General features: G+C 37.3%; 1 protein-coding gene across 1 annotated transcript in view; it reads right to left on the bottom strand.

Moving 5' to 3' along the window:
- SLC15A5 (solute carrier family 15 member 5) overlaps positions 1-18,734 on the bottom strand; it is an 89,799-nt gene extending 71,065 nt beyond the window's left edge. The window contains 3 exon segments of the mRNA XM_058557404.1: positions 1,314-1,488; positions 13,281-13,502; positions 18,374-18,734. Coding sequence (XP_058413387.1) covers positions 1,314-1,488; positions 13,281-13,502; positions 18,374-18,734 — 758 coding nt within the window.
- Positions 18,735-20,340: the final 1,606 nt, after the last annotated feature.

Genomic DNA, 20,340 nt, shown 5'->3' with positions numbered 1-20,340 from the left:
TTTGGATCCCAGGCACGGACTGACACACCACTTGTCAAGCCATGATGTGGCAGCGTCTCATATAAAGTAGAGGAAGATGGGCACTGATGTTAGCCCAGGGCCAATCTTCCCCAGCAAAAAGGAGGAGGATTGGCAACAGATGTTAGCTCAGGGCTAATCTTCCTCAAAAAAAAAAAAAAGCAACTAAAGGTCACCTTTGGAAGATGTTGAAGATCAACTCATTATTTTGAAAATCTAAAAATAGATGGGAAGAATTAAACATTTGTCTTCTTTTTCTTACATAAACTGTGACTCTGCATAATTAAATTGTTGATAAGGAGATATTTTTATTATTTCAGGTAATAAAAGAAGAAGAAATATAGACTATCACCACCTTGCCACCCCCGGGGGAGTAGCGGATTTAGGCAAAAATCATCAATGGATGCTGACACTGCAAAAGCTGAGATAATCAGATATTATGCCTCTTGACTGACGTACATATTGCCATCTATGAAGGAATTTTGCCAAAAAAAAAAAAAAAAATCTGAATCTGATCAAGCATCTAGGTCTAGCAGACAATTTACAGGAAATACAGAGGGAGAAAACCTGTTGGATGAAACCATGTGGATGTAATCAGCAAGATCTAGACTACGGGAAATGCTCTATGAAATGTTCATATTTCTTAAAAAAAATATTGAAAAGAAAGAGACAGAGATGAAGGGGGCAATATATATGGTTTAAGGGACATATCTTCCATTTGGAATGTGTGGGACCTTTTGGATTTGATTTGAACTATAAAACAAAACAAAATAAACAAATTTTAAAAATGTAAACAGAGAGATTTTAACAGTGACCAGATATTTGATGTTATTAAATTCTCTCTCCCTCTTTCCATACATGTGTGTGTGTGTTATATATAAGTTAAATACTTAAAAAAAGACATAATCACAATGTCATTATTACACACATGCACATAAATGAAATGTTGTAATATTTAGGTTTTGCTTCAAAATTACCAGGTGAGATGGGGAAAAAGTGAGTGGAGATGGGTTGATAATTGGTGAAGCTAAGCGCTAGATAGATGGGGTTCATATATGATATTTTTCTACTTTTGTTTATGTTTAAAATATTCCATTATTAAAACTTTTTTAACAAGGGAAAAATAAAAGAAGATAGAGATTCTTGATATTCTGGCAGACTCTGTTGCTCTCAAGTGTAATAACTGGCAGAATCTACAAATTCTGTAAGTTGAAAGAGAAGTTATACGGAATCAGAGAAAAGAGACGTGTCAAGAAAACCATAAAAACAAAAAGTTAATGTAAAGTACGATTTACTTACATTTTTCTAGTTGATAGATCAGGCTATAGTGCATCATATGAAGAGTTATCAGAGCCATAAGTGTAGACATAAAAGGAATAAGTAAAACCAGGGCCCAGGCCCCTGAGTGCTGGATGTAAGATAGTCCCAGAAAGACAACAGTTGCATTTAGGTTTATGATCCAATAAAACCGGGGGTACATAGACAGGCGAAAATAAATATACCATTGAGTTACTTCCAATAGCAATTGCTAATTTTAATGCTTTTATAGAAATATAAGCTATAAAATAGTGGCATGTTAGCTGAACTAGATTTTGCAAATATTGTTTGTTAGATTTCTTAATAAGTGTATACACATCAGCTATGTCTTATCAGTTTCATTATCTCTGTTTCATTCCTATTTGGAATAGATGTAGAGTGTGTTCTCTTCTATCTAAAGCAGAAGTTGACAAACTTTTTCTGCATAGGGCCTCATCATAAATATTTAGGCTCTGCAGGCCATACGGTCTCTACAGCAACTACTCAACTCTGTGTTGTGGCACTAAAGAAGCCATAGACATTACTATCTAATTGAATACACCTAATGAGCCTGGAAAAGGTAACATGGTTAAAGAATTGAATCTTCCTATTTATTCTGCTTTTCAAAGTATGGGAAAACTCAGGAATACTCAGATTATATTCAGGCCATGTATTAAACCAAAGAAATGAGTGTCCTTTGAATCAAACTTTCAGTCTCCTCCTAATGAATAGTGTTACAAAGAAGTACCTATCCAGTAGTCTGCTGTGCAAATTCTGGAGAAATAACTTCTACCTCTCAACCTGTCATTGTGTCTAAATCCTGCTGTTAGAATCCCATTGCTGGGGGCTGAGGGTAGGGGGGTGTGGTGTCTTAACATTAAATTAAAAAAATTATTGAGGTAAAATTAAATACAATAAAATTTACTCATTTAAATATATAGTTTTTTGAGTTTTGGTAAATGTTTCTGTTGTGTAGACACTGATAGATCTAAGGTTTAGAATACTTACATTATCACTAAAATTTAAGGGGCTTACCTGATTAGATCAGGCCCACCCAGGACACCAGGATAATCTCCCCTTTGATTAACTCAAAAGCAACTGATTACAGACCTTAATTACATTGCAAAATCCCTTCACCTTTACCATACAACATAACATAATCAGGGGGTGATATCCTGTCATCTTTGCCACATTCTATTGGCTATAGTCAGGTCACAAGTTGTTTCCCTCACTCAGGGGGATGGGTCTATCAAGAGTGTGACCCATTGGGGATCATCCTATGGCATTTCTTGTACATCTTCTAATTGATCTTTCCTCCCCTCCTTCTCCCTTCCTTCCCTCCCTCTCTCTTTCCTTGTTTCCTTCCTTCCTTTCTATTTTCCTCTAAGTGAAAGAGGAAGCAGAGTCAACAGGTAACACTGGCTATGGGAAGGGGATACTGAAGGTTTGAGAAGAAAGGAAAAGATTAGAAATAGTCATATGAGGAAGAGGAGAGAGAATGAGTGGATACTGTAAACTTGCTAGGCGATGGTAAGAGGCTACTTGCGGTTGGTCAGGAATTTAATGTGAACATAGTCAGCGTGATTTTTGCATTTTTCTCCAGACTTGTTTGGCTGTGTGAGTACAGTAATGGAACAGGTGGAGAGTTGAATTTTAACCAGGATTGTTTCCTTCGTGACTCAGGAGAGTACTACAAAATGAAGGGAGGGCGAGAGAGGAATTGAGGACGTGGAATTAGATTGTTAATTGATTGAAGAGCAGCATCCTCACCCCACCTCATTCCACTTGCTGATTGGGGATGGTGGCTGGTTTCCTGCCGGGCCCAGCTGACACAACCCAGGACGGTGGATTGGAGCACTGCCTGTTTCCGCTAGGCAGAGGGTGGAAGATCTCTCTTCACTTGGCCCCACCAACACCACTCAGGTTGGGGAATCGGTGTCCCTGCCTGCTTCTGCTAAAGTGTGTGTGTGTGTGTGTGTGTGTGTGTGTGTGTGTGTCTAAAACATTAGATTCCTGTTTCCTGCTGAAACCGTAGGGCCAGAGGGCTGGGGGTAATGAAGTTTTTCCAGAGTGTTTGGCTGAAGTAGGGCAGGTATTGTCAAACAGATTTTTTCTTATGTTAGGCTACCCTTTTCCTAGAATTTTGCCTAAGAGGAGCAGACTTTTCTCGGAGCTTCCCTAACTCACCCCTCTCCCCACCATGCTTGTTGGCGATTCCAGGTACCAGGCTTCTCCACTGCCCCAACTCCTGGCAAAAAGAAAACTCATTGCTGTCCTCTCTCAAGTTCCAAGGTTTCTAGGTAGTCTGTCTTCCTTCCACCTTTCAGAATTTTCCTATGTTTGTTTGTTGTGTTATGTCCAGGGTTTTTTGTCTATAAAAAGAATGACCTGGAAGGAATGGGGCTACCCTCTTGGCCTGTCCTGGAAGCTCTCTCTGTTTTTACAGTTGGGTAGTTTGTCTCTCTATTATTGATTTGTAAAAGTTCTTTATATATTCTGGATACATGTCTTTTGTCAGGTATGTATTCTACAAATGTTTTCTCTCAATCTGTGGTTGCCTTTTCATTTTCTTACTAAAATCTTTTGATGAGCAAAATTTTAATTTTAATAAATTTCAACTCTTCAATTTTTTTATTGGTTCATGCTTTCTGTGTCCTAGGTAAGGAATACTTTCTAAATGTAGGTCATAAGTATGTTCTCTCCCTCTCTTCTTTTTTTTTTTTTTTTTTAGCAGTTGTATAGTTTTAGATCTTATGTAAGATCAATGATCCACTTTGAATTAATTTTTCAGTAGGATGTCATGAGTCATTTTTTTTCTATATGATATACATTAATTCCAGCACAATTTATTGAGAAGATGATCTTTTCCACAGTGAATTTTTTTGGCACCATTGTTGAAAATCAATTGACCAAATAAATGTGGTTTTTATTTCTGATTCTCAATTCTTCCCACTAATCTATCTTTATGCCAATACCTTACTGTTGTTATTACTATCACTTTTTTTCCTGTTTTTTTTTAACAGCTTTATTGAGATATAACTGACATATCATGAACTACATGTGTTTAAAGTGTACAAATGGTAAGTTTTGAATATGTATGCACCTGTGAAATGATCACCACGTTCAAGACAGTGAACATATCCATCACTCCCAAAAGTTTCGTCATGTCCCTTTATAATCCTTCCCTCCTGCTCCTTCTTGCTACCCTCTCCCCATATCAGGAAACCACTGATCTTTCTTCTGTCACTATAGATTAGTTTGCAATTGATAATTTTTTTGTGTGAATGTAATTATCAAGTCTGTATTCTTTTGATCTGGCTTCTTTCACTTAGCATAATTATTCTGAGGTTCATCTATGTTGCTGTGTTTATCAGCAGTTCATTCCTTTTTATTCCCAAGTAGTATTCCATTATATAAATATACGAAAATTTATTTATACCTTTTTCTGTCGATGGACATTTTTTCCAGTTTATGGCCATTACAAATAGTGCTGTTATCAACATTCTTGTACAAGTCTTTGTATAGACGTGGATTTTCACTTCTCTTGGGCAAAAACTTAGGAGTGAAATGGCCGGGTGATACAGTAGATGTATATTTAACATTTTAGGAAATTTCCAAATGGTTTTCAAGTAGCTGTAACATTGTACATTACCACCACCTGTGTATGAGAGTTCTAATCCCTCCACATCTTGGTCAACACTTGGTGTGGTCAGTCTTTAATTTTAGCCATTTTGATAAATGTGTATTGGTATCCCATTGTAGTTTTATTTTGCATTTCCCTAACAACTAATGATATTGAGCATGTTTTCATGTGTTTATTGGCCATCTGTATATCTTCTCTGGTGAAGTTTCTGTTCTAATTTTTTGCCCATTTAAAAAAATTGCGTTGTTTATTTTCTTATTATTGAGTTTTAAGAGTTCTTTATATATTCTGGAAACAAGTCCTTTATCAAATATGTGATTTGCAAATATTTTCTCCCAGTCTATCGCTTGTCTTTTCATTCCCTTAACAATGTCTTTTGAAGAGCAGAAATTCTTAATTTTGGTGAAGTTCAATTATTTTTTTTCTTTTATGGATCATGCTTTTAGTGTTGTACCTAGGAAATCTTTGCCTAACCCAAGGTAATAAAAATTATCTCCCTCTTTTCAAAGAAGAAATCTAAACACTGGAGAACTGAACTGACTTATCAAATTCTCACAACTGTGTTTTTGCAGAGCCACAAGTAGAAACCATCTATTCTGGTATAGCCTTGAAGGAGGGGCTATCTGGGCTAGGTGTCCTTTTTATACTTCTTTCCGGTTAGTGATTTCATGGCCTCATTTCTTCATTAATCCAGGCTTTAAAATTTAAAATTACCTTTCACTCATGCCTCTAACCACGTTTTACATATCATTATTTATAAATATTGCCTTTTCTCTTCAAAATGGTGGTCAAAAGACATGAGTTTGAGTCACAACTCTGATAATCACATGATCTGTGATCTTAGGATCTCTGGAATTCTGAGTCTTTATCTTTAAAATAGGGATCTTACCCTCCGGACAGGGTTTTTGTCAAGATTGAATGAAGAACACAGACTGTAGCAGTAGAGTGCCAAGCAAATGTTGTTGCTGTTCTTCATTTTTCTCCAATCTTGATTTCAGGAACAACAAGAGAAGTGAAGTTGGAGCATAGTGAGCAAGGAGTAGAGCATTAGAAGAGAAGATGGGGCAGTTAAGCGTGGTCCAGATCATTGAGGGCCTCGAAGCCCATCGTATAGAGTTTGGGTTATATTCTTGTGCATTGGGAAACCATTTGAAGAGAACTGAGCAGAAGGCTGAAATATCTGATTTTAAATGGAAAAAAAAAAAGAGTTTATTGTGTCAGCTCTATGAATTATAGATAGGGCCTGGTTAGGAGAGCAATCACAGCTATTGTAATAGTCTGAATGAGAGCTAAGAGTGAAGTGGACCAGGGTGGCAGCAAACGAAAGGGAGAGATATAGATAGACATGTGATATATATTTGGAAAAGATATGTGTCCAATTAGGCTAGTCCCTTCACTGTCCTGTAAACAAGCTTGCTCATTTTCGTTCCTATAACTTCTCACGTTCCTTGGCTTGCCCTGTCTCACTTTCAAAGTCCCATATCAAATCTCTTCCTTTATTCAATACTTTCTTGAATATTCTGCTTGTTTTCTTCTCTGAACTCCTAAAGTAAATATTCATTCTCCAACTATTTCGCTATGGTCAGTTTCGTCTTCTCACTTACAGATTGTCAAGCTCCCTGACAGCGCTTTATTCTTTATCTTCACTTCTTTGTCTCCGTGGGACCCAGCACAGTTTTAGGTCCACAATAAACAGTAAACAACTACTTCATAAATAATATGGCATCTCATAAAAAATCAATCAATCGAACAAACAACATAAAAAGATAAACTTTCATCAATTGACCTAGCAAAGTAATCGAATATCAAACATGGCCGTGCTGAGGAAACTGATTTGCTGTAATCCACTAATAGAAACCTGTCACAGTGGGGTTGTGGTACAAAGTTAGAATTTTCTAGAACAACTGGATAGAGTCCCTAGGCTCAGCCTCAGGTCATCCTTTCATGCTGTTACAAGCTGCACAACTTGAATTGTGGCTGTAGCCATTGAAAGCAATGTTATAATTCTATCAATCTTTAGGAACCCCCCCCCTTTTTTTTTTGTGAGGAAGATCGGCCCTGAGCTAACATCTGATGCCAATCCTCCTCTTTTTGCTGAGGAAGACTGGCCCTGGGCTAACATCTTTGCCCATCTTCCTCCACTTTATGTGGGATGCCTGCCACAGCATGGCTTGACAAGTGGTGTGTTGGTGCACGCCTGGGATCTAAACTGGCGAACCCCAGGCCACCGCAGCGGAGCGCGCGCGCTTAACCACTATGCCACTGGGCTGGCCCAGGAAACCTTTTTTTTTTTAATGCTAAGTATTGCTGAGAAAATCCAAGAGGACACTGTGTGACTCTTCAGTACACCACATGGTGATGTAAACTGAATTGCTCTGAAGAGAGTCAAGGAAATTTACAATTATTCCAAGAATTAAATCTTGTGAAAGGTAGTTAGAAACCAAAGAATTATAGTGCTGAATATCTATGTACGGAAAGAGATTTCACACAAAGTACTGAATGTGTTTAACAAATGCCACCCAACCTATTTGATTGTGTAATTTTCTGAAAGAATTACCTAGTACAGACATGTTTTGTATATGTCTTTGTTGATCCATGGACAGGACAAGCCATAGATAATTAAGGGTGAAATTGTATATGTATCAACTGTAAAAAATAAAAGAAATAAAAATCCACAGTCTTCAAACTCACCATTAAGTCTCCTTTCGTCTCATAGCTCACTAGCAAATTGAATATATAAAGCACCTCTCACCCAGAAAGTCAGGGAGCAAAGCACTAAAGCAAAACAAATACCAGTGATTAAGGAAAATTGAAAGCAGCAGTAAAAATATGTTTCTTTAGTCTACTTTTAAATACAGACTGGGAACTGCAAATAAGAGGTAATTTTTTTTTGTCTTCATGATTCTATGGTGTTGAATACAAATAAGGAAACAAAACGTTGCTGCAAAACTCAGCAGTCCTTTTGAGGTTACTTTAAACGTTCATCTTAATTAATTTATTTAGTAATAATTTTTAAAGCCACTCAGATATTTTGTCATTTCTCAGACTAACCAATTTTGACATGCTTCAGACTTATTTTAAGTGGTTTTAGGAGAAACGGTTTAAAATGATCTTTCCTAACCTGAGAAGGTATCAGAGAGGGGAGGTGCTTTAGGTCTTCATAGCAGTAGTGGACAATTTAAAGAGTTCAGAGAGAATATTTTGTTCTGCATTGAACAATATTAAGATAATTCACCAGGAGATTTGTGACTCTTCAATGGGATAAAATTGAACTGTTTTGAAGAGTTGGGGAAACACTTGGGCTCTGATTTCATGGTGGATGGCTGTTGTCAATGGTTGCTTCTCTTAGCATAACCATTGGCCCATTGAAGTTCTTCAAAGAACACTCTGGCCACCATGAATTTGGAGAAAAAAGGAGCAAATGGAAATTTTACAGATCTCACTTTTTATCTGTAATTTTTTTTCAACAATGCTTTAAAGAAAAGGCAGTTCAAGCAAGGAAGATCATTGGTTGGTGAATAGACAGCAAGATTAAAGTAAAAGTTATATATATATATATATATTTTTTTTTTTTTGAGGAAGATTGGCCCTGAGCTAACATCAGTTGCCAATCTTCCTCTTTTTCTTTTTTCTCCCCAAAGCCCCAGTACATAGTTGTATATCCTAGTTGTAGGTCCTTCTAGTTCTTCTATGTGGGACGCCACCTCAGCATGGCTTGATGAGCCGTGAGTAGGTCTGACCCAAGAATCCGAACCAGCGAACCCCAGGCTGCTGAAGCAGAGCACGTGAACTTAACCACTAGGCCACCAGGCCGGCCCCAAAAGTTATATTTTTAATTAAGAAATTTGGGGGCATGCTTGACGCTCTTTCTCTTCCTCTCCCTGCCTCTCTCATTCTTTGAACTTGCTCGCATTCCTTTTCTCTCTTTTTTCCCTTTCTTTTGCCAGCATCCCAATTTTAATAGTTGTTTATGTATATCATTTTCTCATTTCCTGAGTTTAAGATCTTTGAGCCACTGCCTGTTAACTGATGAAAATAAGTCTCTACTCATGCACCTACCAAGTTTAAAAGTGACCACCCAGGGCTTAAGAAAAAGCATGAGGCAGCAGGAGCAGTAAGAAATGTAAGAAATTTGTCTTTCTTCTTTTCTTCCTCAATATTCTTTGGTATCCACAGTTATATGTTGGACAAGAATTCTGAGTGTATTTCCTGAAAGCTTACAATTTTGGCAGAGGTAAAGAAGGAGGTGACTGTTATTAGGGTGAGTGGGTAGCATTTGTTAAACTTGGCTAGAGCTCATGCAAGTAGAATTTTGGAAAGTCTAGTGATGTTTTTTAAAGCTATTAACAGGCTATTCCTCAGTATGCAGCTCACAGGATATTTTGAGTATTAATGTATATTAATAAGATTATTCCACGAACTGCTTTGATTTGGGCTGAAATGTACTTTATAAATTATGACTTTACTATCACAGAACTATGTAGATTCATATTTTGTTTCTCTTCTCAAGGATTAGGTAGAATTTTTCAATCAGGTAGATTCTAAGTGTGGTGAAAAATTGCTGTGTATCATGAAAAATTGCCAAAGCAGCCTGGTGCACAGGAGATACACTCAAACAGTATTTAGTTCCATTTCTTTTCAAAGATCTCTCTAGACCACATTTGGAATCCTCTTTTCTCATGTCTTTGGAATTGTTTTTTAAATTCTGAAGCACTTGATAAAAAGGTACATTGACCAGCTATGCTCCCAGGAAATTCTGATCTAGGAAGTTGGGGCTGGGACCTGGGAAACATTCTTAAATGAAGCCCTCATGTGATTCTTAAAATTAGGCAACACTGCTTGAGAGCAGTGCTTCTCATACCTGAATACTTAGGCGGCTTTAAAAAAACTCTTGGTCTCTAGAACCCATCTCAAACCAATATAATCAGAACCTCTGATGGCAGGGCCCAGGCATCAGTATTTTTAGAGAGTCCTCAGGTGGTTTTCACATACGTCTGTGATTGAGAATCACTGCTTTCAGACAATGCTCAAATGAATATTAAAACAGCTTCTGGAAAAATATTGTGGGATAATAAATTTACCTCTAGTGTTTCCCAAAGATAAAAGATATTAAATTCGAGCAAGTATTAAAATCAAAACATTTTAGTATGAGGCAGATATTATGTACGGTCAATTTGAGTACCAGATATCCAAAATTTCTGGGATGGAATAAGTCAGTCTCTAGACTTTTTCAAAACTTTACCTGTGTTCTATTTGGTCCTTTCTATACCATTCTATTTGGTCCTTTAAATCATGTATAATTCACTCTGGTAACTGGTTAGCAACAGACTATGATATGCAGATGGGATGCAAATTATCAGGTGAAGTAAGTAGAGAAATGTGAAAGCAAGATTTGAGGTTAATTGTGGTGGAATTTAAAATTATGGTCATGAACAGACTTAATTATCCACCTTTATTTTTGCTTCTGGAAAAGACTCTGCACAGGTGTATTTACCTAGATGATCTCCAGTGTGGTGGCTCTTAATTGTACACCTCAGATTTTGGAAAATGCTGAAAGAGCCAGTTTCCGATCTGGATAATGGCACAAAGATGTTGGCAGATTACTATGCCTCTTTATTTCAGGGAATTTAGCTTTATTCTTTCAATGAGATGCATAGTTGAGGAAGATCCAGTACCAGATGGTAATGTTGGCTAAGAGTGGTTTTCTCACCTACATTTGGCAGCTCTACTCGGAAGTAGTGCTTTCTGTGCCTGAGACTTCTAGTCTATACTATTTAACGTGATCATTGGGAAGCTTTAGGTGGTGTAGATGCAATGACACATCTCATTAAAGGTCCTGTAACTATGAACATCTGACATCTGTGCTGAAAATAGAACTGGATGCAGCCTTCAAGTGGTTATAGACTCAAGTGGTATGTTGTTTTTTAAAGACACAACTGAAATTCATTATATTAACCAGGCTTATAATTTCAAGGGGCATTTTTGACTTGGAGAAATAGATTATAAATTAATGGGCTGCCCATTTTAAAGATGACCTCCTACAAAATGGGTTCTCTCTTTCCCAGAATTAATACAATGATTTTAGCTGCTGACTTATTGGCCACTTAGTAATAATAGCAGTAGCTATCATGATTTGAATACCTATAATGTGCTAGGATACTTTATATATAAAGTATCAACAGCCCTCCAAGGTGGATGAGGGACCTGGGGCTCTGAGTGGTTAAGGAACTTGCTGAAGATCGTAAAACTCCTAAGTGACAGAGCCAGGATCCTGCCATCTGTCTGGCTGCCCAGCAGGATCTCTGTCCATCTTGCCACCAACCCCTGAAGTATGTACAGGAATAGAATTAGCATTCATTTCTATAAACTGCAACCACTGGCTGCTCATGAAAGTTTTCCTGTAGTTTGGTTTTTAAACTTCAAAAAAAAAACCACAAAAAATGGAAACAACCAGATTCACCATTCAAGGACTTACCATCCTAATAGTCTTTTATCATATTAAAGAATAATACCCTGATTCTTTATGCACATTTCTAGGTGCTTTAATGTTAGGTTTTAAAAATACTGCATGATTCTTTTTCTCAGAGATTTTAATGACATTAGGAAATAATAAGTAACCAAATCAAAACGTGTTTATTCCGAATTTGCCCTGGTTCCACACAGCCACAGAAATTCATTTTCATTCCATTCCTCATCGTCTCCCTTTCTGAAGTCCTAAAGCACAAACCCATTGGGAGTCCCCTCCATTTCCCAAAGGAAATATTTCATTCATATAATGTCTCCTTTGTAATCAACACTGAGAAATGTCACTTTGATTAAACACAACTCTGAATGACTAAGACCACAGTACAATAAATTCTCCAGAGCTATCTTTCAGAACAACTGATTGCTCTGCAGTCTTAATCCTCCAGAGTCTTATTTAATCAAAATGATGTTGCTAATTAAGGATTAAAACCTCTGAATAAAATAAAAAAGAAGGATTTTTCTTTCTCCTTTGGGCAGGTCAAGGAGGCAGAGTTTGCTATAAGGAAGTCAAGAGTCCCTTCCACCTTCGGTAAAACTGCATTATTCTCTGATGTTTGGACTTAATCCAAAACAAGCCTGAGTGCTTTGTAATATTAATACAATTGGAGAAAGAGAGAGAGAGGAAGGGAGGAAGGGAGGAAGACAGGAAGGAAGGAAGGAAGGAAGGAAGGAAGGAAAAGAAAGAGAAAGAAAGAAACAGCCTTGGATAGTTACATGTACCTAGACAAAATTTATTCTAAATTTTTTCCATTTAATGCTTTTAATATGAATTTTCTTCAGACATTTTTCCTGATAGTGTTTGTGCATTGGTTTTATCTATTGCTAATACTGATGGAAAGACAGAATATTTTAGAAAAATGTTGGTAATCTATTTCACAGAAAAGAGGAAATAAAAGACAATGTATCTCAGATCTATTTGCCATCCACTGATGAGTAACAGTTACAACAACATTCTCTGCTAAATGCTGAAATGCTCTACTTCAAGATCAAAGTTTCAATTTTTTTCTTGAATTTGTATTTGATAATAAAAATTTGTTCCTTAAAAACACGTAAAACTGCATATGAACTCATTGGGAGAGACAAAGAGTCACAGAAAGGTGGTTTTCATGGAATACAAACTATTTTAGGTGTTGGGAGTGAACTGGATGCAAAACAGAGGTGCTGGTTGATGTTTTACCAAATTGTTAATTATTTTTTCCACCCGTTTCATCTTCTCTCTGCACTGACTTGTGAATTTCTAACCCCTGTCAAATTTGTCTATTACAGTGTAATAACTAATAATAACAGCTACCATTTATTGATCACCTATTATGTGCTAGGTTCTCTGCCAGCAATACACACATTGTCACTTCTACTAAAACTCAAGAAGAAGTATTATTATAACCCTTTAGAAATGATTAAACTGAAGCTTATAGAAAAGAAATGACTGGACCAAGGTCAGGCAGCTTGTGTTAAGTGGAGTTGAGACTTTCACCCAGGCCTGTTTGGCTTCAAAGCCACATTCTATTCAATATGACAAGCCACTTCACACTTGTTTACTTGGAGGAAAGATTTATCAATGTGTTTCAAGAAGGTGCTGGTAAGCTGTGTTGGTCTGTACCTGACTCATACACTCCTACGATTTCTGACTAAATCAGTGTCGCCAGGCATCATCACATTGTCAATTACCCAGCCAAATCAACGACAAAGACTGAACTACTACCATCAAAATGGGACCAGAGAACAAACAATGAGAAATTCCAAAAAGGAGAGGAATGTCGTAAACCTCATTTTTCTCTCCTAGCCAGCGTTACCTACCAGTTAAAAAAAGACATTCGTTTCTATGATCCGTACTCCTGAAGGCTGTAACCACCCAGTGGACAAACAATGGCTCTTATTCCTCCCGCGCCGAGGCAGACGGCCAACATTGCTACATAAAACAGCCTGCTCTGCTCCTTTTTTGGTATGTTGTTAATCAGATGGTAAGTACCTACATAGAAATCTTCCAAGGGAAAAGCAACCACAGATAACAAAGCAGTGCCTGTAGATAGAGAAAAAAGGAGAATAAATATGGCACAGACCAATTGAATTACCAAATCACATCATAGATAAGGTTTTCCCTCTGAAAGTAGCATCATTATATGATTGTCTTATTAAAAATATTTGTTGGGCCAGCCGGTGGCGCAAGTGGTTAAGTGCACATGCTCTGCTGCGGCGGCCTGGGCTTTGCTGGTTTGGATCCCGGGTGTGCACCGGTGCACCGCTTGGCAGGCCATGCTGTGGCGGCATCCCATATAACGTGGAGGAAGATGGGCATGGATGTTAGCTCAGGGCCAGTCTTCCTCAGCAAAAAGAGGAGGATTGGCAGATGTTAGCTCAGGGCCTATCTTCCTCATAAAAAAAATAAAATAAAAAAATAAAAAATAATAATAATAAGATAAAATATTTGTTAATCATTGCAATTCAGGACATAGCATGATTTTTCTAAATGTGAAAATTTCCTTCAATTTGTGTTTTTTTTGCAGGGAAAGATTTGCCCTGAGCTAACATGTGTTGCCAATCTTCCTCTTTTGTTTTCCCTCCTCAAAGCCCCAGTACATGGTTATATACGCTAGCTGTAAGTAGTTCTAGTTCTTCTATGTGAGCGCAGCCACAGCATGGCAACTGACAGACAGGTGGTGTGGTTCCGTGACTGGTAAGTGAACCCGGGCTACCGAAGCAGTAGGCACCAAACTTTAACCACTAGGCCATCAGGGCTTGCTCAATATGTGTTTTAACTAATCCAGAGTACAATTTTTTCCCCAACTCAAGCTTGAACTATCTTTTCCTCTCAGAATGTATAAGCAAATCACATCCATTTTAACAAAATTAAAACAATTCATAAATACATCACATAAGAAACTAAAGATTCCTGTAATCCCATCCCCAGAGAAAATCACTGTTAACAAGGGCTATTTGTTCTTAATCAGTAGAGTGATAGAAAACTCGATGATCTCAGACATCTTAGAAGCCTGCTAAATAAAACATTTTAAGGAGAACAGTATCATAGTTAGAGGAGAACATAGACTCTGTTTTCCTTTTCTACTTCTCTTTCTCCTTTTAATGTTATTTTTGTCACTTCTCAAGCAGCTGGGTGGAGTTTTCTTTGCCCCACACAGAGGTGGGAAGGCTGGGGAGAGGAACATGAGGTGAGCGACACAGTATAACTCAGAAGGAGGGATGGACAGAAGTGACAGCAGAGGGTGAGCATTCTTCTCACTTCCATCTCGCAGGGACCACAGTTGAAGACTTTTCTTGTCTAATAGAAATTATAATTCAATTCTATACTTTTGCTTAGCTCTTTATGTTCTGCAAAACATTTTTGCATACTATATCGTTTCATCTTGGAAAAACTTTGTGATGTCAGAGTATAGATTTTCTTTTTTATGAAAATATTTATTTTATTGCATCATTTTACTGACTAGAACCAGACTTATAGTGGATATAAGTATAAACATAACTGAATTCTTACAAATAAAACTTTGCTGCTACAGTACTGAATAATTAGTGGAGGTTGCAATTATAGTACAATTTTAAATAACATTCTCATACTGGATTTAATACAATCAACCAGGGTCTAAGGTTTAAAGGTTTGCAAAGAGAAATTCAGGACAATGTGAAAACTCAAAAAGTTAATATTCCAGTCACATATTCCTTTTAACCATAAAACTGGCAACACAAACATTAATAAAACTCATGGCAACCCATGATGAAGCATCTTTTTTTAAAGAAAGAGGCCAAGGTTCAATGACGTTAAGTGACTTGCCTAATTTTACAGAATAACCCAGAAGTAATCTCCCTCTTCTTAGAATTCCTTTTGTCAAGTGGTCAAATCATCAATTTTTTTTTCAATTTTGATTAGTGAAAAATGGTTTCTCTGTGTTAGTATTGTCTTCTATTTTATTAATGTGGCATTCATATTTTTTTGTATAAAGTTTTTATACGGTTTTCTGTGGTTAGTTTTCTCGATTAGACTATAAGCCCTTTAAAGACAAAAACTGGGTCTAATGTTTCCATCTCCCTTACAGTGGCTTTCATTCTGTGAAGAGTATATGCACGCAATAGTTATTTGGTAACAGATTGATTTACCATGATGGTAGGTCCCTTAAATGATTGAGTTTGAAATGTTTCCTATCGAGGTTAGCCAGATGTGGAACTAACTGTTCTCTCTCTGCCACTCAATCCTTGTCTCTGGAAGTGTGATGTGAGTCCTGGCTAGGCTAAAGGTTATCCAAAGAGGATGGGCAGAGAAATTGCTTCTTGCAGCAACCATTTATTTAAAGACAAAGCACTTGAGTGGTACCTTCGTGTAAGTTAGAAAGGCACTTTACTTCCATTTTTGAGAAAATGTCGTAATATACTGATTTTATGAGATCAAAACTTTATTTCTATCTGCTGTAAAATTGATGTAATAAAAATACAAATCTATGACATTTATGATAAAAAGTTTCCTCTTTGATGTGTGCTATTGTGCACTGCATAATCAGCATGCCTGTACGTGGTAGCTCTGTATAAAGCACCAGGATGTGTCAGATCCTGTTAGGTGGTGGGGGTCCCCGGGCTCTTTTGTCCAGAAGCTAATGAGTCCATCAGAGAAGCCAGACATGCAGGTAGACAATTATATTATAATGAAATAAATGCAATCATAGAGGTACGATCAGAGTGTGGTTGAGCACAGAGAAGCGAGCAACAAACACTACGTGGGTCTGGAAGGAAGAGCAGGAGATTTCACTTCTTGGATATAGGATGGAAAGATAAAGGAAGGTGACAATTTCGGGCATAGAAAAGAGCACATGTAAGATTAAAGGAGTAGGAAAGTAGGCAGTAGTAGCTCAGGGTGGTTGAGGTCGTATATTGAGACAGAAGTCTGGAGAGGTAAATTTGGGATAGATTGTAAAGGTTCTTATGTACTAAGTTGGATTTTATTTTTTAGATAATAGAGCCAATATACAGATTTACTCTTTCAGGAAGTCAATGTTGTTTGTAGAAAGGTGTATGGACGAATCACACTGATGACTTACAGTCCAGTAAGTAGGCTGTTGTAATTGTCAAGAAAAACAAAGTTGCATTTTTGAGTTAAGGTTGTAGCGATTCAGACAGAAGATATATTTTTGATAGAACCTCTGATACTTAGCGACTAGTTGGAATTTGATGGCAGCCGTGAGTCTGCGACACAAGAAAATAACTTTTAGTAAGAAAATGAACGGACATGTTGTTGACTTAGGTCTTTTGTTTGCCAAATTCCAAAGTTGGGCCTTTAGTCCTGGTCTGATGACTTACACAGGAATTTAGACTGACAGGAATGACACGTTAAACAACAAGTTACCAAGTGCTGCTGATATGGCCTGTTACCAAGGTAAGAAGAGTAGATCATTCAGCCCTTGCTTAAATGTCTTCTTATCAGAAAACATTCCCCACTAAGAATAACCTTGTCACCGGCTAGTCCATCCGGTCCCCTTACCCAGCTTTATTTTTCATCATAACACGCACCTGGCATATCTATTTACTTGTTTCTTTTCTCTCTCCCTGCACCAGAAAGTCAACTTCAGCAGAAAAGAGACTGCTTTCTTCTCTGTTGCATTCGAAGATCCTGGAACAAGGCCTGGCACAGAGTACTCAATGGAGAATATTTGTCGAATGTTGCATGAATATTTGCCACGCAGTGACAATTTTTATTTCAAATTATTCTAATTTCTAAAATTATTCTAATTTTTACAACTGAAGCAGTGAAGAGGTTTTTAAGTACGAACCACTCGCTAATTGATTCTGTGAATGGTAAGTTATCACGTGCCTGAAATGGGTGATATGTTGAGTACCTGATATCCATCCCTCCCTCACTCATCTCCTCCTCTGTTCCCCAAACCTGCATTTGTGCTGTCCTTCTCAGTATTGGTGAACAGCACACTACCTTCCTAAGTTTCTCAGCTCAGAAACTTGGAGTTAATTTTTATTCCTCTATCATATTCGTGCCTTTATTTAGTTTCCAAGTTTATATGGTTTTTTCCCATGTTCTCTTCTGGATCAACACTTCTCCATTGTCTAGACCATCATCCTGAGATTTCTGGTCTCTCTCTGTTTAACCTCTCACTGTGGTTGCCCATCCTGTTTATTGAAGAAAAGCATTTCCCAAATGTTTTCATCATATCTTCAGTGACTCCTTGTTGTCTAGAAGAACAGCTTTAACTTTTCAGCCTAAAATTCTAGACTGTTCATCAACTTGCTCTCTAAATGTCAAACAATCCTGATATTTCCCCAACATTTGTAGCAATCAATTTACTCCCAAACTTCTGTGAATATATTTATTTTTCTCTGTGTAAAGAAGCACGGTGTAGTGTTTGAATTCATTCATTTTTTTTAGCATAACCATAGTGCATAATATAGAAATCATGTCTTTCTATGCAATCTTAATTACTATATGATTAATTAAAAGACCACCTTTTGATGAAAACACTCCTCAATTATTCTACATGAACTTCAAAAACCTTTTTAGCACATTTCATCTTAGTTGTGAAGTAAATAAACTTCATGTTTCACATAGAATTTGTCATAAATTTGGACTTGGAGTAGGAAGGGAGAAAGGGAGGGCTTTCTAAGGAGTACAGAAGACAGACAGGTAAAGAGGTAATTATTATGAAACGTAAACAGTGCAATGAGATAGGTATCAAAGCCTCCTCTCACACACACACACACACACACACACACACACACACGTTTACTAGCATCCCTCAAATAATAGAATGAAATAAATGGAAACAACATTCAATTTATCACATTTTATGCTAAGAGCAAGGTAGGAATAATATTAACTAAAAATTCTAACAAAAATCTATTCAATTAAGTTGCGAAACAATACAGTCAGAAGAAGACACTCACCTGGAAAATGTAGAAATAAGCAACTATATTCCAGTTTGTTTCTTCCTAGACAGACATCAGCAAGCCATCCCACAAACACAGGGGTGAGTATTGAAGTTCCGACAAAGCACAAGTTCGAAATGGCTGCCTGGTAGTTGCGATAGCCAAGCTTGATGGTGCAAAAAGTGATCATATTACAGATGACTTCAAATAAAGTGGACTTCTCACACAGCTCCACCAGAAGCAGACAGATTCCAACCTGAATTTTTTTCACAGAGTATGATGAAGAGAAATAACCAATATGTCTTACAGTTTTCTCCTTTCCAAAGCTGTGATTTAAGGGTATTTTCTCATCAGTTATTTTCAAGTTTGTAACAGACATGACTACCCTCCTTGAATACAGCTTATGTTAGTGATTTGAACTTGGTGATTTTTACTCCCACCCCTCTAATGAAAAAATAAATATCTTTGCTTTCAATTTCACAACTCCGTGCTAAAGTTTCATAAGTTTTTTTGCACATTAATGTTGTTAATTTTGATGATCCAAGAGCACAAGTGAGGAGACATGAGTATTGAAACATTCATAGTAACTCAGGGTAGCAAAATCTAATTTGTTTGTCTAATTACTTAGAGGCTAAATTAGGCTCTTCCTCCAAAATTATATTGAATTATATGAATCCAGTTGCATACGTGTGGAAATGCATCTGCCTCACACTGATAAAGGTTTAAATACTGAGGCAGAAGAAGCAGTTTTTCAGGAGAATTTGAGCACTAGATCAAGAAATAATTTGAGTCGAATAATTTCTGATATTTTAATTAAACAGGCCAGAACAGCAGGAAGAGATAAAGTGCCAAAGCAAATCTGTTTTGAGGGGGCAGGATACCTTATCGTTATTACATTTCTTGTTATTTTTGGTTGGAATTTTGATAAGAAACCTAATTAGGTAACAAAAGTGCTAGTACATTTAGGTAACAAGCAGAGTTTGCAAGAAAGTAATTTAAGTGCACTAATGAAAGGAGAAAATATTAAACAAAAACCCTCTTCCTTTAAGTTGACCCCATGCTTGTAGAACAGCCTCTCGGAGGAAATCAGAATCAAAAGGCGCTATTTGACTCCTTATTGTTAGTCAGCAGCAGGGTCGCAGTAACTCTCCTACACTCGCTTTGGGGAATGTTGGATCTGGTATCACCCTAACCCTCCAGCTGGGTGAATGGATGTTAGCATTCTATTTTGGAAAGCAGGAGGGCACCAATTAAGCTAAAAAAGCAGCAGTAAAAGAGAACACTTTAACTTTTAGGAGTTTAGCTGTAAGGACATAGGAAGATAAGGGAATGGAGCTATTGGGTCAAAGTCATCATAATTCAACACATAGGGAGTGAGTATAGGAATGTTCTTTTCGTGTTGGAGTCAGAAGGAAAAGACTGATAAGGGCTTTTGACTCTGGTTCTTATCTCTTGACCTGAAAGATTAGGAGCAAAATACTTTGTTTTGACCCCTTCTAATAGTCTCATTGTAATGGTAGCTACTTTCATCCGCTCAGCATCACTTCCTCCCGCTTTGGTAACAATGCCCTATTTTTCCTTTGTGTAGAGTAATAATGCAATTTATTTTCCAAACTTGGACACTTTTGTGAGTGAAAGTGATGCTATTTATAGTTATTTCTGAAAAATAGATATAAATTGGGACTGTCTAGGGCAAACCCCAACATGTGGTCATCCTACCTCTGGAGAATAATTCCATCTATTACCTAGATCCTGGTGGGGCTATTAATCAAGGTATCCCTTTTATTCTGGCCAAGGGGATCAGCACTTGGTCAAAAACAGTCCTTTTACTTTTTCTTCCCAGGAACTTTATTCGCGAGTGGAAGACCAAAGATTGGACGTGGTGCAAGCTGAGTCATTCAGATGGCAGTACCCAAAAAGGGTACTTTTTGCCCTTGAGTATCTGATGGAGAACTCAGGGCCTCTCTAGTTCTTATCCTTCAGGA

Source organism: Diceros bicornis, chromosome 17 (genome assembly GCF_020826845.1).
Source record: "Diceros bicornis minor isolate mBicDic1 chromosome 17, mDicBic1.mat.cur, whole genome shotgun sequence".
NCBI classification, from domain to species: domain Eukaryota; kingdom Metazoa; phylum Chordata; class Mammalia; order Perissodactyla; family Rhinocerotidae; genus Diceros; species Diceros bicornis.
This window is presented reverse-complemented; position numbering and strand designations above follow the sequence as displayed.